At 38.9% G+C, this 17,936-nt stretch overlaps 1 protein-coding gene across 1 annotated transcript in view; it reads left to right on the top strand.

Moving 5' to 3' along the window:
* LOC107559630 (teneurin-3-like) overlaps positions 1-17,936 on the top strand; it is a 308,103-nt gene that overhangs the window by 199,561 nt on the left and 90,606 nt on the right. Inside the window, exons 8-9 of the mRNA XM_016243524.1 lie at positions 4,780-4,902; positions 16,153-16,358. Coding sequence (XP_016099010.1) covers positions 4,780-4,902; positions 16,153-16,358 — 329 coding nt within the window. The remainder of the gene's footprint in view (positions 1-4,779; positions 4,903-16,152; positions 16,359-17,936) is intronic.

Below are 17,936 nucleotides of genomic sequence, written 5' to 3'. Positions count from 1 at the left end.
TTGTTCACCCTGAATTCGAAAAAGCAAGTTTTGATTGACATTGATGAAATTTCTGAATACACATAAGTATTTTTTTTTTTAATAAGCATACAAAAATGTAGCTTTGGTGCCTTGCAAAAAGTGGTTGATGATTGTAAATAAGGACGGTGAGAGTTTGAGGTAATTTATGTGGGTGATTTGGAAATGCTCAGGGGACAGGCTGTCAGCGGCTACTCACAACACTCTGAGGGATGGAAGGACGTTTGGTTTTGCCCTTGATTTATTGCTGCAGAAAGTCTTTTTCATTCATTGGCGTGTCTCCCTCGCAGTTAAATGCAATGGTTCACGACTGTTAATTTTTTTGTTTTGTTTTTTCAGTTTTGTTGGTGTTGCTTGCTGTTTTTTTTCCTCACACTAATTCTGAAAATAGTTTCTCATTGAGTCACAGAAAGCCAGTTTCCCCATCCTCTTGCTAATGATCATAAGTGACATACAGTGAGAAATATGGAGCTGTATTTTAAGATGAAGCATCACTGGGTCCTCGATAGCATTGCGAGTCCCACTGGTTATATAACCACCAATCCTGCCTTGTATAAGTTGCCTTGCATTTAGTTAACTGTAAATCTTACCACTCTGCATGTGAACCCTGCCCTGGTGAAAACTCATTCTTTCTTCCTTCCTCTCTTTTTCATTCATTCTGCATACACCTGAGGCAGTAGCGGCCCACTTCCAAACTGATCAGGCATTGTGCGTCCCTCCATTGCCCTCTTTCTCTCTCTCTCTCTCCACTCACCCCATGTAGAATTGGTCTTTCTCTGAAGCCTGCTTTATCATTCATCGCTCCCTTCCCAAGCCTCATCAACAAAGCGATCCACCTCCCATGATCTTGCCCACCTTTTGCTGTTTTAGCACTCGCGAGACAACCGAGGGAAAGGAAATGAGGAAAAAACCTAACAGCCAATTTACATTCTTTGTCAGCTGAGAGAACTAGACGCTTTTTTGTTTTGCACTAGGCGCATTTGTATTCTAATATCCTGGATGTGTTCCATACACATGCATGATTGTTCCCGAATGCCCTGTGTCTCTTAGATCCATGCGTGCCCATAAATTTTATCTTCTTTTTAAGATTTATTTATTCATCCACACTAGTTTCAGTTTCAGATATTGCAACAAGTGAATCCAACTGACCATCAAGAAACTGATTCATTAACAATAAGAATTCGATACAGAGGTGAAAAACTTTGCACTTCCATATTCGTTTCTCGTTTACGATGCCGAAAGTTAATGGAGTAGCCTGCTCAAACATGTGTCGGCGAGCAGCTCAATCAGATCAGCAGGGGGTGGCCGTCTTTCTGCCGGAGAAGTCAATACCGCCCACTCTCCCGTAACCCCCTGCTTCGGCTAAGGTCAGAGTGCTGGACATTGGCTGCACCGTGAACGGGCTGACCCAGCGGGTATCTAATTTAATGAGAGAAAGAGTGAGAGAGGACCAGACAGAAAGATATAGAGTGAGTTTGGAGGATGAGCTTAAGGAATTTTATAAGCCAATTACTGCTCAAATACTTTAATGAAACTCTCTCGCACCTCAACTATTCTATACTCTCTCTCATTAACGCTCCATGTCGTTGGAGCGCTTTAGTTGTATGATGTTACAACGAGCTGGAGAGCTTTAGCTGCACATTTCAGGAATACCAGCGAAAGCCTACAGCTCCAGATAATAAGCACACATAAGAAACTTTACACACACAAGTAAACACACACAAATACACCAGCACAGAGAGAAGGAGAATGATTTATGTGGGGAGGTTGTGTGTGTACTCTGGGGGCATGAAGAGACCCAGTGGGGGTTGTTGGCGGGTCTAAATTACCTTTATTAGAGCCAACGTCTGCAGCTAACACTGCTGTTACTCAGAGAGAGGATCAGTATGTCCCCTCAGAGCAGCCCACCTCAGCACAGCTACCACACACACCTACATACAAGGACCCATATACAGTATCTCCAATGAGATTCTCATACTAATGCAAGACAAAAACAACTAATGATATCACAAATCACGGGGACATCACAATTACCACTAGATTAAGGCTCTAAATAGCATTGTTGTAAAATTGTTCAGCCAAACATGAAAATACAGTATTTTTTTCAATCTCATGTTGATTCAAACTTGTATGTATGACTTTCTGTTTTCTGCTGAACACTGAAACATTTTAAGGGACTTTCATGCTGCTCTTTGCTATGCAATAAACACATACAGAGAAGACAGGCAATTCAGCTCCAAATAGGACAAAATATGTATCATAAAAGTATATGATAATCTCCTGAAGCTGATACTGTAGTTTGTGTGAGAAACAGACCGAAATGAAGCCACTATTATAATATTATATTGTATGACATAATATTGTCCTCTGCTATACTGTAGCTCTCAGATCTGTTTAGTGCATAGACATACTTAAATCTGTGAATGACATATATGAGATAACATTTTCTTTTAGAATCTTCAAGAAGCTTTATTTTTGGGTGAATTGTCCCCTTAAGGTTCTGGGTTGAAGATGAAATGTGGCTGGGTCTTTCAGCATGACAATGATCCCAAACACACCGCCCGGGCAACGAAGGAGTGGCTTCGTAAGAAGCATTTCAAGGTCCTGGAGTGGCCTAGCCAGTCTCCAGATCTCAACCTCATAGAAAATCTTTGGAGGGAGTTGCAAATCCGTGTTGCCCAGCGACAGCCTCAAAACATTACTGCTCTAGAGGAGATCTGGATGGAGGAATGGGCCAAAATACCAGCAACTGTGTGTGAAAACCTTGTGAAGACTTACAGCAAACGTTTGACCTCTGTCATTGCCAACAAAGGGTATATAACAAAGTATTGAGATGAAATTTTGTTATTGACCAAATACTTATTTTCCACCATAATTTGCAAATAAATTCTTTAAAAATCCTACAATGTGATTTTCTGGATTTTTTTTCTCATTTTGTCTCTCATAGTTGAGGTATACCTATGAGGAAAATTACAGGCCTCTCTCATCTTTTTAAGTGGGAGAACTTGCACAATTGGTGGCTGACTAAATACTTTTTTTCCCCACTGTATATATGTTATGGGTTTGATCCGGGTAGGGTTAAGATTGAAATGGAGAAAGCTTCCACAAATCGCTGCAGTGTTTTCCTCAGTGTCTGCAAAATGAACAACCTACCTATTCCTCCATTACAACTATTTTCGAGCAGTATTTTTGTCAACCCCTTGACATTTCACTGTATTTCCTCTCAGTTTACAGCCAACTGGTTCCCCATATAAGGATCAGGCCTCATGATGGCTTAGTTCCTACAGATTGTACACTATCCTGTATGACCTTTCCAAGCATGTGCTTTAGACGCATCCCCAGGGAAACAAAACATGCTCAAATGGGTGCTGATTCACGCAGGTCGTCATGCTGCCCACAGGGGCCGTTTGCAGAATCCGTGAAAGAACGTTTGGCAAACCCACCCTGAAATGTAGCCAGTTGTGTTTCTAGCCACACCTGAATTGAACCTTGTGTCACAAATATTCTGTACAGGCCAAATGTTTTCAGACCAATTTTCAAACCTTTGAATTCCAAGCACGGTTTGGTAAAAACATTCAGACATTTCAGGAACAAGTGAAATGAGACAGCCAAAGCAGCTGTTTAAACATATTAGTCCACAGCACAGCCACACAGTCTCTCCTGTCACTAATACCAAATTCATCAGCTAAGGCTACTCTAGTATCTTAGAGCTATTTTAACTGTTGTTCTCACTTGACACATAACAATGACTATTTAAAGAGTTCCTTTGTGTAAAATAATGCACAAACAAATCAATACAAGACATGTAGCTGTTTATTCTTCTTTCAAAAGGTCATTATAGGGGCTTGATTACACAACATCTCTCTGATAAATTTTTTTGACAACGTTTATTAGAATTTATCTTTAAAGCTGCCTTGTATCTGTAATTGCGACTGACTTTTCTTCACTATTGTGACATTTTTCCAAGTGAAACAGCTTTTCAAACAAAAAGAAAAATGTAGAGCAGTTCTTGATTTTGTCCATCGGGAATGGATTGGATTGTTAGTTTACTGTCGCTTGCTAATTTATGCGATGGTTTCATGTGAGTGACAGGTTGCTGGAGGAGAGGGATTGAAACTCGTCTGGCCATAAGACAGTTTTATTGCCCTGCGCCTGTGTACACATCATCAAGGAAGAGATGTTGTTGTGAGGGGCAAGGGGCTTTGTTTTTGATTAAAGATTAAAGATTATGATGGCATGAGTTGGAAAAAAACAATGATGTGCATGAATCATTTATAATAAATTCTGCAGTATTCCATAAAAAATATGAATTGCGACCATTTTTTCTAGTGGTGGATAAAATGGGAAGTATCACCATTACTTTTGTTGATTCTTTATATGTTAATCTTTAGCAGGTAACTTCTCCCACTCATTTTATGTTGCATGAATAAATGTTGAAATCATATGACTTAAGTACAAGATGTCCTGTTACTTTTCTAAGTGGTCAAACCAGACAATAAAGATCCCTTAGACAATGAAAGAGGGTCCCAAGTCATATTCAGGAGCCAGAAAATCATAGAAACTTGGCAGTGAAGGTGACTTGGGCCATCAACCTGATAGCAACTGGCCCTAGCAACCATCCGTAAAGATGTTTTACAGGGGCAAACTTTTTTAATATTGATTACATTACATTACAGCATTTTCACTCCTTCTGAATCCATTGCATCCTGTTCCTTTATTCTTAAGTGATCATTTCTCTCTCTTGTGTCTCTCTCTCCACAGCCATGCATCTCTTTGGATTGAATTGGCAGCTGCAAGAGACTGAGGGCTATGCTTTTGAGAACGGCCAGGTCAAATCTGACGCCACGGCAACCAACGCAGTTACTGCCCTGTCTACTGAGAACAGTAAGGGTCAAACGCACACGTACCCACTCACGCACTGATGCATAATATGGCACAGGCACAATCTGTTCAAGCCCCTTCACCAGCACAAAACACATTTGCATTAAGTAAACAGACTGGAGAACACACACACAGTAATAGGCTAGAGAAAATTACCAAACAGACTCACTCCTACACAACTACACCTCTAGGACCCTCTGCCATGAAGACCCACACTCCCTTAAATAAACATAACTTGAGCTAAACAAACACCCACACACACTGCCACCCCCACCCCAGCCACAAACACTCCCACACACAAATGGAAATCACTCACTCCAAAACCATTTTCTTTGCACCATGCCATCTTTCCTGGCACTCGGGTGTGCGTTTCAGTATTCTGTGGTGAGTATAATCCTCTCTGTGTTTGTGAAAGCAACAGGCTTACATTCCTCAGCATTTAGACACTAGTCTTACAGTATCAGGGCGGCTGCTTTGATGTTTCGGCTGTCACGGCTGTTGCAGACATGTCCGGGAACAGTCTGGGAATCAGGAAGATGAGCCAAAAAACATTTAGGTGAAAATATTGAGTTCAAAGAAGAGAGTGTTTTAATGGGAGAATATGAGTGGGCTGTGTGTGTGCAGAATGCACAATAAATGAGTTTGTGGGATTGTCTGGGCCTTTCAGACCATGAAGCCAAGTAGTGAGAATTGCGAAATGCCCTGGCATTCTACCCAGAATCTCTCTTTCTTTATCTTTCTCTCTCTTGAAAGTAGGATTCACTCTGTCCTTAATATTAGCTGTCACACAAACCTACTGACCAGTGAAATGGAGTGCCATTTTTACATGCACTCAGAAACACACATTGGCTACGCTCAAACAGCAGCAGAAATGGCTGTCAGTCATGTTTTACAGTGCTAAATTCAGTTCCATTCATGCTTAGTTCAGTTATAAATGGACTTAAACTTTCAGCATTCACAACTGCATTTTAAGGCCCTGTGTCCACCAGGCACTCTGCTGAAAACGCCCAGCTGCGAGAGCTTGAGAGCGCTTTTTGTGGCGCAGCGTTTTTTCAGTTGAGACGCTTTGGTTGCTATGATACAGAATATCCGCTAAACTGTTACTTGTATCTAATTTGGTAGATAATTTGTTTCTGACTAAAACGTTGACACAATGTAGAGTACTTGCTCTGGTCCTTGCTTTGGATGGAGGGGTGGTTGAACCACGTAAAAAGAAAGGACGGACCCGCCGGTCTGTGTGAGTTTATGAGATTTTGGGCGTGCGAAAACAGCTCGGTGAGTATCATCGTTTGGTCCAAGAACTGAAGTTGGATGGAAGCCAGTTCAAGGAGTACTTTCGGATGAGCAGGGCACAATTTGAAGTGGAGGAAGGCATCTCAAAGCCCCAGATAAACTTAAGAGAAAATGCTCGTCATCGTCATCATTATTAATTGCCTTCAGGACACAGAGCTGATATTCTGAGATATCTGGCTCAGACTTTCTCTTTGGAGCCAGAGTGCGGCGCAAAGGTATTTCAGGTGTGCAGGGTGCTGGCACATCAGGGGATTTGGGAGATCTAGGCTGTGTGCTGTTGGCCTGGGTTTGGGTCAGTGACAGGAATTGTGCATTCTCATCTGTTGTCTGTGAGGGAAAAAAAATTATAATAAAAAAATATATATAGCAATTTATTGATAACATATACTGCTGCTATTACTACTATTAATAATTGCCTAATAATTCCTTTAACAGAAAAAAACGTCAATGATTGCAATTTATTAAACAGATATAGCAGCAAAACAGATATAGCATCACTTTAACATTGAAGTTCACATAGTATGCTACACTACCTCCACTGGTGTTACCAGGGACTCAAGGAGAGCTTTTGACTGAAATTGCTAGAGGTGTCCCTGTCCTGGATGTAAGGCTCCAGAAAGTTTAGAATGGACATAAACTTCCACCTCCGATTGCCTCCTGCTGCCCCTCAACCTGGCCTCTTTCTCTCTTTCTCTTCATTTTTCTGTCTTTTATATGTGTCCCTCAGGTACTTCCACGTTTTACACATTTTTCTACTGAAGTTTATATGGACAAAAAGATTAGTCCGTTTAAAAAAAACAAAAACAAAACAACTGAAGCAAGAAAAATATTCTGACTGCCAGACATTAACGTTACATATATACATTTTAACAAACAAAATGGTTTGCAAGCTAGGCTACATAGCTTTTTCCTTATTTCCTAACTAGTTGTCTAGGTACTGGCTGCTTACCTGGTAGACCCAAGGCAAAGGAAATGTTCCTCCAGGCATTATTTTTCAAATTTACATTGTGGTAGTCCGGGGAAGTCATCTGGTAGAGACATGGATGCTCAGAAACCAGCAATATTAATTTCTCCTCCATTTTTCCCGTTGTTGTGCTTGTTGACATGTCGTTGTAACAAAATGACAGTTGTGACAGTTGATCGGTGTGGAATTTGCCCTGCCCCTCCTGCACTCTGATTGGTTAGCTGACTAGAAAGTGACAGTGATGAGCGGAGCGTTTTATCCAAAGTTGAACATTCTTCAACTCTCGGCGCGAGAAAAAACGCCTGGACGCTCTGAGCGAAAAAGACGCTCAGCGCTCGGCACGCTCCTGGCGTTTTAAAAAACGCGGCGCTCCCATTGAGAACTACCGAAAAAATACGCTAGCCGCGGGGAAAAACGCTTTGGTGGACACAGGGCCTAAGAGTGAGTTCGTTAAACCTTTGCTGTGTGAATGTTGGACTATTATTACTCTCGCCACAAAAAGGGAATTTCTTAAATAGTATGTTAAAAAAAATGTACATTGAAAAAGAAAATATGTAGAGCAGGGACTTGGTTCAGTGCATTGGTTGTTGAATGGATTTTGCGATGAGCTTGCAGGGGCTGGATTAAATTGACTAAATGATTCAAGAATTCTTGCATAAATCACCAAAAAGAAGTATGTCATTTTCACAAGATTTTGATCAAAAATTACGAGCTCACAACATTTATTTTTTTATTAAACATACATGGATGAGCCGTTAACAATAGAAAAAAAGAAATAGATTTCATTTCATGCCTACTTCAAATTACTTTAAATCAAGATTCATTTACTTGAGGCAAAGTGACATACGTAACATATCAAGTCTTTTTTTCTGATAAATTTAACAAAATGAAATGAGTTAATTCTTAAAATATAGGAAAATATCTTTCTGTCCACTACGGGAAGAAAAATAAACTTGTTTTCTTTTTGAATAAGTAAAATTTCCCATTGGCAGATATTTGTTCTTGCTTTAAACAAACTTTTTTAATTAAAAAATAATATTAATAATAATAAAATATCTTACATTGTTTTGTTTCTCAAGTGGATCGTGTCATACAGTGCAATTGTGTTTTATTCATGTTGTGTTTTTTCATGTAGAGTTTCAGTATTTAAAAAAAAAACATAGATACATGTTTCTTTTGAGGGTTTTCAATCCAGTCATTGTATTTTCTCCAGATCCGCTCTCATCAGTTTTGTGGTATAAATGACCCAGATGCTGCGTTCTACACTACACTATGTTCTACAAAAATTATACAAAAATTGAAAGCCATTGTCGGTTAATTAAGATTTCACGGATGAACTCGCACTTCGACTTGTTTATTAAATAACACCATGTCAATTGTGAAAAGACATGCCTGTGTTGATGTTTACTGTTACTTTGGTTACTGCTATTCTGGTGAGAATAGAACAGGGGGCTGACTTCAGTTACTCGTTCATACAGACAGTATTCAGTTCACTTCTGTAAGCTGTAAGGGGTCCTGAACACCTGTTGTGATAAAATGGTGCGAGTAAATACAGCTATCAGTCCCAAACATTGAGTGCCACTGATGCACAGTACATGCATCACAGAAAGGAAAGTGCTAACTTATCAAATGCATTCATTGATACATGCCTGCCAGAGATTTTAAGTCTGTCTGCACTAAAATTCACAAGACAAGTCACACACTCATAACACACAGAAAGTAAGGTCAAACTTCAGGTGATAGGTTTCATTTGAATTAGAAATAAAACATGAAAAAGTAAACATAACAATTTTATTTATTTAAATATTTGTACTATTTTTTTATCAAGTGGCACAGCACCTTGGGGCATTCTGTCTACCTTTGCTGGCATATTTACATATTTTAAAATGTTTTTAAATATTATAAAATAGAATGCAACAGTTGGGTTCCAGTAGTAAAAATTCCAGTAGTCATAGTTTTATATTTCACCATCTTTTAGAATTAGATTGTCATTCCCAATGCTTCATGGGATTGTAGTTCTTTCCTTAATTAAAACCATTATGTATACCGTTCAATACCGCTGTCTTTTTGTCCGATTTTCACATACTTTTTTTGCTTCAAATTAAAGTTTGTAAAGTTGTAATTCAACTTATAGCTGATTGGCTTGTTACATGGCATATAACGCTTTAACAAAGCATTTTTTTTAAATCCCTATAGGAAAAATAAATAGAAAAAATACCAGAACCAAGGCTGCTGAAAAAGTGGGCGGGCACTAATGCATTCTATATACATCTGTGCTTTACAGGAGCCAGTGAGATTTCACTGTGGGCAGAGCAAAGTTGTGGCAGATCAAGAGAAGAGCTCATATTAAAATGCAAGAGATGCTTTTGGTTTGTCAACATGGTGTAAGGCACTTAAGATTAACAGCATAACCTAAATAACAAATACAATAAGAAATAAATAACCTCACAGAAAACGTATCGTTTTCTCCCACCCACCAGCAGGTGTATTCCCACAAGGTATCCTCACTTAAGTACTAATTCAAGCACTCAGACACAGAGGGACACACACTCATGCTGTGAAGATGGATGGGCATATGTTTGAAGGCCATTATGATGATGCCCCTTACGGTAATGTGTTTGTTTTTGAGGTGATGGACGTGTCCACGCTTGCAGTGATGTAGCATTAGATCAGGGCATTTTTGCATCAGCTATAAGACATTTTCAGTCTCTATAATGTCTATTTGTCATCAGCAGAGTTAAGAAATTGGACGTGCTTTTATCAATTGGTCACAAATTGCGGGTAAATTGATTTTGATGCAGTTATATAGGCGTCTGTGGCTCTTTAGTTACACAGCAAGGGGAAGTCATTCATCTCCCCTTAAGCAGCAGTGACACAATCAGGTTACATTTATTTGAGCAGAATTTGCATTCAGCATAGTCAGTCTTTTGTTTCCTAGCACTAGCCCCCACCTTGCTTTTTTCCCTTTCTCATTAAAAGAAATAAAAATTTGTATGCCATTGAGTGCAGGGGGAATGTTAATGTGTTAACAGGGCAGGAGAATTTGCTATGGCAGAAGCTTCCAGCGGTGGGTCTTTAGTCTGCTGTGAGGGCCAAACTGGATGAGGGGGGTCCTGTAGAAGAGCAGCTAGTTAATGAAGCCATCAGCAATGTGAACAATCACACAGCTTACTCTCAATCAATACAGACAGCAGCTAGCACCCCCAGCTCCTTCAGTTAACCTTGATCTGTGCATGCATGCCCACCAACACCACCACCGCTCTCTGTGAAGGACGTGTCACATACAAACACAGGCAGAAAACTGCAGTCTGGCGATTTCGGTCAACATACAGTGGGTATAGAAAAGAATCACATTTTGTTGAACCTTTTAAAATAATCACATTTTGTTGCTTTGCAGCCTGAAATGAAGACAGAGACAGTTTGTGTTTTATCCAGTTGTATTTACTCAGTGCAACCTATAAAAATCCAAGTGAAAGATATAACACCAACATGATTTTAATTCTAATATGCTGATTTCACGCTCTACAAACATTTATTACTATTATCAATGTTCAAAACACTTGTGCTGCTTAATATATTTGATACTTCTTTTTAACAATCGAATATTAAAAAGAACAGTATTTATTTTAAATAGAAATCTTTTGTAACAATGTATTTGTCTTTACGGTCACTGTTGATGAATTTTAATGCATCCTTACTGAATACAACAGTTAATAAAAAATTTTTTTAAATTGTACTAGCCCCAAACTTTTGAAATGTAGTGTTTTTTCTTCGATAACTGACCAAAAACATTGATGAATCATCCTGCACTACACAGATATTTGTCGAATCGGAATGAGAATGAGAATGTCCCACAGAAAATTTTGCTCATCAAGCCACATCATGGGTTCTTTAATTAAGCAATATGACATGAGAAAGACGGCACAGTTGTGAATGTTATACTCTTTGGATTTTCCTCTATAAATAAGAAATCAGTTCTCAAATGAACCGAATCTAACTGCTGTATAATTATAAATATAGACTAACCACAACCTCTATCTGTAAATGGCTTACAGAATTTTCTTTTATTAAGAAAATTTTAGATATATTTAGCTCTTTCATGAACCATTTATCCTCACAAGGATGTCCCAGCTAGCTGGTTTTGTCAGGTTTTGTTGTGTTTCTAGTGGGATTTTCAGACATTTCATGCCCACAAGGATAGAAAAGCTGCCCACACACAAAGACACATGAATAGAAGCGCAGCAAATCCACACAGATACTTACTGACAGACTGAACATGCATCACACGCAGCAAAGTTTGACTTACATACCTGCTGTAGACCCTTTGAAATGCGTACACACACTCACTTATTTGTCTGTCTCTTCTTCTCCAGTGAAGAAAAAGTGAGTAATAACTGAGGGTGCTGCTGTTGTCATCTGCAGTTCACCTTTCTTTGAGAGACAGCTGACCTAAAAGCATTCACTCCATAAAAGAGCTTCAAGTGCTGTGTGTGTGTGTGTGTGTGCATGTTTATGTGGTTTATGAGGACACAAATTTGTATAATGACATAGGTATTACAATGAGAAGGTGATTTATGAGGACATTTTGAGTGTCCCCGTAATTTAAAAGGCTTATAAATCATTCAGAATTTTTTGAAAATCTAAAAATGCACAAAGTTTCCTGTAAGGGGTAGGTTTAGGGGTAGGGTTGGTGTAGGGCAATCGAAAATACGGTTTGAACAGTATAAAAACCATTACGCCTATGGAGAGTCCTCATAAACCATAAAAACCAACGTGTGTGTGTGTGTGTGTTCAAAGCAGGGACAATAGCCTCAGTGCAGTTTCTTTCCTAAATGACAGGATGTGCTTTAGATTGCCTGTCTCGCTTCAGAGGTGCGTGTGTTTGTATGTGACTAGGACTGTAGGGAATGTCATTACCATATGAGGACTTGCTGTTTTTTTTAAGAGATTGATTTCCATAAACACTGAAAAATGAAAGTAGACCAGTCGTAATTTTCAGAAAATAATTTAGTGTTCCTCACACTGACTGCTTTGTATTCAAACACACACCCTTCAGAGACTCCATCATCCTCACACATGTGTGAAAGCTGTAGGCTTGCACTTAAAACTGAGTTTTATCCTTCTTTTTATCCCTGGTGCCTGGAAGTGGAACCTAACATTGCATTTAGCATTGTTTCATGGGGCCTTATTTATGTGCTGCACCATTCTTTAACAAATCATCTGAGCAGCTCTGTATTCAGTCCTACTGCAGCAACTAAGAGAGCCAAGCATGATACTCTCTCACACTCTCTTAATGAATATAACACTGCTTCTCCTAATGCACATGCAGACACTCTTCCACAGGCTTCAGTGAATTAAAAACTGCTCAAGTGACTTTTCTGAAAGTCATAAAGAGGTGCTAAATCTGCAACTGAATGCATTAGGAAGAAGGGGAGACACTTGGCAAAATCGCACGTGTAATGTTAATGTCTCTCAGGGCCCAACAGAAATGGTGAGAGAGGGAGAAAGTGGGGTGATGACAATAAAAGCATATGGAGAGAGTGTTTTGAAGGGAGTGAATAATAGGTATAAAGTGAGAGAGGCAGAAACAATTGAATTAAACGGGAAATCAAGGATAGGTGTAGGGCAGAGTGATCAGTCACAAAAAAAGTGTTTTTCGGATTTTCATGGGTTTAGCCTCATGCTGTTGATACCCTGTCAATACAAGGTACAAAATGCCTCTTAATGGAAAAGTTCAGTTCTGTCACTAATGTGCATTTTAGTAATTTTGTCAATGGGAGTACCTGACAGCACATACAGAAATAAACTTAGTACTTGGTTGTGTTTTTTATGTGACATGTCAAGTCAAAAATAATTGTTTTAAAGACCCTGTCTCAAGACCCATTCAGCTATGCTCCATCTATTCATTTGAAAGTAAGAGTGTGTGTGTCTCCAGAGTCTTGACTGTTGCAGCTGTGGACTGAAAGTCACCGCGTGTGTGCAGTGTTGAAACAAATTGCTGTCAAATTAGTCATACAGTGAGACACCAGTGAAAGTCACACCATACCCAATGACAAAATTTAAAACGAGGCCTCTTTTTGACATGTTTTTGTATAGTTGCATGACCATGATTGAGTGCTTGAGTGTAAACTTTGTCACAAACAGCTTGTCATTTGTCACTGCAGCAAGAAATCTACATCTCTCCTTTCTTTTAATGTGTTCAGTATGAAAACAATAGCCTAAATATTTTTTTTCACATTGTGTCCACATTATTACTACTAATATCAATTAATGTAGTTCAGCCAAAACATTTAATTCTGGCATAATTATTCACCCTCATGTCATTGTAAACTTTTGTTGTAGAACACAAAAAAGCAGCAGTTTATTTTCCACATACTTTTCTATACAGCTATATTTCATTGCAACTAGGGGCTGTCAAGTCATGAGATAGCTTTGTATGAAGAACAAACCTCAATTTAATTCACTAAAAAATGTCACCTTTCACCAAATGTCATTATATTAAACTGAGAAGATCTGAATGACAGAATTAGTAAATAATGTGATATTTTTTGTTGTTGTTTTTGTTGAACTGTTATTTTAAGGGGCAGTGTGTAAATTCTGTGCCAACAACCATAAATGTAAAAGTAATGGCATACCTGTACATACCCACATTCTTCCAGATTTTTGCTTTTTACAGAGCCAGAGACAGTCACTGAGACAAGTGTCATTTCTAAGGACATCCAGTCAGTGATATCTGTCAGATAGTAGTGGTATTTTATGTGGTATAGAAAAAAAATACTCTTACCAACAGAAACATGCACACACACATTTAAACAGTAAACATCAAGACAGTTTGGCAGATCACATGGCTAGGATGAAGAGAGAAGCTAAAGAAAGAGAAATAGAAAGAGAAGTACAGGGCTTTAGGGAGTCTTTGCATCTAGCCAAAACAAACCTACTACATCTCTGCGATTCTCATGGGCAAATGCCAATTCAATATCCATGTCCAAGAAACACCGCGGGCATCCCTGGCACACACAGAAAGCAAACCTCTTTTCCACTGGCATTCTTTAAGCATACCATCCCCTTCTTTTTATCCTGTGGACAATACTGTTGATCAGAGCTTCACAGATGACTTCTCTCGTTTGCTCTGTAGAGCATTTAGGGCCATAGGCGTGCTCACATTAAAACTAACAGTCAGCAAGTCCTCTCTAATTACTCTTTCATTCACTCCAACATGCTCTTTATGTAACCGACTGACTGCATTAGCAACACGCGTATGGTTAGTGCCCGCATGCTACGGAATTACGCAATAATAATTAATGCAATATTAATGGCAGCTGCTCTCCATTAGCTAGCATATGAGCATAGCCTATTCTCCTTTTCCCATTACCGCTCCATTCTGCACAATTGCCTTATAACATGTTGTGAGGGGTTGGAATATGCCGAGGCTTCTGTTGGTGAGTTCATTGTGCGCTTGTGTGTATAATTTCTAGACATTAGCTTTCCAGCTTGTTAAAGGAAGAGCTGCGAAGTCAAATAGCTTCGCTTATACTCTGCATATAATATTACCACAGTTGACTACTTTTGGAAAACAGTGACTTGCCTGTTACCATTATGGCTGATCTTTATAAATTAAACTATACTTGATGTATCAAGTTTATTCTAAAATCTCATCAAGGTCCCTTTAATATCAGGAAATGAATATGCCTACTGCTGACAAGGGTTGTGTTTTGCCAGGGATACTCGCTGCTTAACTACCATAGCATGATATATCATTGGAGAAATGAACTAGTTAGTGATGACTGTTTACTAAGATTACTGGTGTAAACAGTTGCCATATTTGTTCTCTGTTGTTTTGTTTTATTTACAGATGTTCGGTTCAATCAGGGTTTTTAATTTTACGTAATAATCTGGATTTCCTCCAGGTTACTAGAGTGCATTCACGTGCACTCTTCAAAAATGGCTCGTTCATTGTCTTGACAAATAAAAGATGTCAAATGAAATATGTATTCATATGAAATGGCGGATATAGATTGTTCTGCATGTTAGCTTGCTTATTTTTCTCAAGAGCATAATCTGTCCACAAGTCAAGATCATATGTTCATTGGAGCTGAAGTTTTAGGGAAAAAACAAATCGTTGAACTATGTTGCTAACAGTGAAACTCGTGACCATAGCTGGCTAACAATGCTTTTGATAAACATTAACATACCCTAGAGTATAATGGTATACAATTTAGTTTTTTTCTTTACTGTTGGCTGGGTAATTCACTGTGTGTTTTTATCTTGGGAGTGAGGGTCAGAAAGAGCTGGTTTAAAGATGCTAATTAAATGCTGTATGAAGTGATTTAACGATTTCTGAAATTAGACTATTCTGAATGTTTGATCACACTTGAGGCTATAGCAAGAATCACAATTGCATTGGCATGCAAACATATATGCTGCTAATGGAGGAACTTTTAAACGGTTTCATTTAAAAAGAGATTCACTCATATACACCATCTGTGTTCCAGGTTCGGTTTGAACACATAGATTGTTGTTTAATACCTTTATAGAACATACTGACTGTGATGTTACTGTATTGTTTGTTGTAGTTCCTGCTGCTGGTTGTTCTAATGGTATTGGTTTCCTGCCATACTAGCCATAGTGCTTACATGATCACAAATGGAATCTATTGCCTGTAAACAAGGCATTTGTGATGAACAAGATGAATGATTTTCAATGCATGAATCAAACTTCCTTGCAATGCCAAAAATTTAATGGTTCAGCGTGGATTTCCACACATCTCTTTTTAATTATGTCCCTGTATATGGGCAGAGGCAGATCATATAGAACAGGGAAATTGCTCACAGTTACCGTTAGCTTGTTTTCCATCTTGCATACATTCGACCACAGTATCTCAGAGGGCCAAATCACGTGTGCTGAAAATGAATAACTTCTACTTCCAGTAGGTTATTAGCATAAATATGGTTTGTCTGTCTCTTACAAATGACATCTTACTGTATCTCTCTTTCTAGGAGTTTACTTTCAAGAGAATAACACCATAGACACAGGTGAGGTGGATGTGGGCCGTAGAGCAGTACAGGATGTCCCTCCAGGAACTTTTTGGCGCTCTCAGCTCTTCATTGACCAGCCACAGTCCCTCAAGTTCAACATCTCTGTCCAGAGAGGCGCCCTGGTGGGAGTCTATGGCCGGAAAGGCCTGCCGCCCACACACACTCAGGTATCAGAGACATTTTTTGTTGCTGTTCTTGAAATGAATGTTCCACTTTAACAGAGAAATGTATATATTGGTTTGATGATGCCTACTCAAATGTTACAGATCAAGGGACTTGAGATTTTCTCCAGAACACTATCGTAGTTAGTGCTGTCAAAATTAGCACACTAATGCATGCAATAAATTTTTTTCAGTTTAACACGTTAAAAAAATATTTAACGCAATTAACGGGTGGAGCTAAGTTTGGCCACCCCACTCACAACTGCTGCTTCTGTCTCTTTTTTCTTGACGAGAATTGCGTTTATTTACATGCAGAACATCTTTACGACCACATCAAATGGGAGATTTTCAGACACACACTCCAACTTCACCTCAGTGCCAGGTGCTAGCACGGAAAAGGTACAGGTGACGAGGGAGCTTCAGTAGAACAACAGTGAACTGCGGTCAGATGAGATGTTGTCAGTAAAAACAAATTCATTATACTGTGCTCGTAGCACGTCCTCTTCAATTGCACGCACAAAAGCGGCGGTGCACAAGAAAGTGCAAAAGAAACTACGAGCATGCAGTGTTGTAGTTATGTCATCATTTGAGTCATGAAGTTACCAAAAAGGCGATTAAAGCTGATGAGTCTCCTAAAACAGGTTTACATGCATTCAAGGTCAAAAAACATATTAGTTTTCTCAAAAAAAATATTTAATTCTGTCAGAACCACTATCGTCAAAATGATAGATACTTAGCATAAAGTTTGGTATTGTTGCTTGCTTAAATCACAGCATGTTGCAGTGGTCAGGAACTTAAGGAAATAACATTCCCAATACTAGTTGAGCCATAAGCAGCAAGCATATTTCAAGAACAATCAGATGGCCTAAACAACAACTTAAACATTAGCTTCTTGCTGTTGCAAGTTTAACTAAGTACCAGCACTTGCAGTAACAACCAATAGCTTAAAGCAACAAGAAAGTCTAACGACAAACACGATACTGAACACTAGATAAGCCCAAACAAGCAAGCAAAATCCCAATACCCTAATAGCTTTAAAGCAAAAGATCTTCTGTCAATACCCGAAGTTTTAGGCAACAGCATGTTGCCCAATCCAGATAATCGTTAGCATTAATAACACCTTTAGTAGCAAAATCTACATACTACAAGTTAAGTATCAAGCACATTACCGATACACAGTATAGCTTTCAGCAACAGCATATCACAGACTTACACACAGCTTGATGGAAATAATCATACACAGGATGTGTTTAATGAAACAGCATCCTCAATACTAGATGAGCCTTAAGCAGCAAGCCTGCTTCATATCAGACAGTCTTAAACAGATTTAAAAACAAGTCTCAGCTGTGGTAAGTTTAAACGGTAACGTTAATGTTACCAGTGTGTCAAAGTACAACCAATAAGCCTAAGCTACGGCGTGCCTAGCAAACCAACATGTTACTGAACAACTAGCCTTAAACAACGAGCAATATTTGACAATAGCATATTTACCAACATAGCGTTGAGAATGAAATAAGCAATGAGAATGAAATAAGAAACTTAGCAGGAAATGTTGCTTAATAATATATTTATGGGGGAAGCATC

This window comes from Sinocyclocheilus grahami, unplaced genomic scaffold (assembly GCF_001515645.1).
Source record: "Sinocyclocheilus grahami isolate Dianchi unplaced genomic scaffold, SAMN03320097.WGS_v1.1 scaffold693.1, whole genome shotgun sequence".
NCBI lineage: Eukaryota > Metazoa > Chordata > Actinopteri > Cypriniformes > Cyprinidae > Sinocyclocheilus > Sinocyclocheilus grahami.
This window is presented reverse-complemented; position numbering and strand designations above follow the sequence as displayed.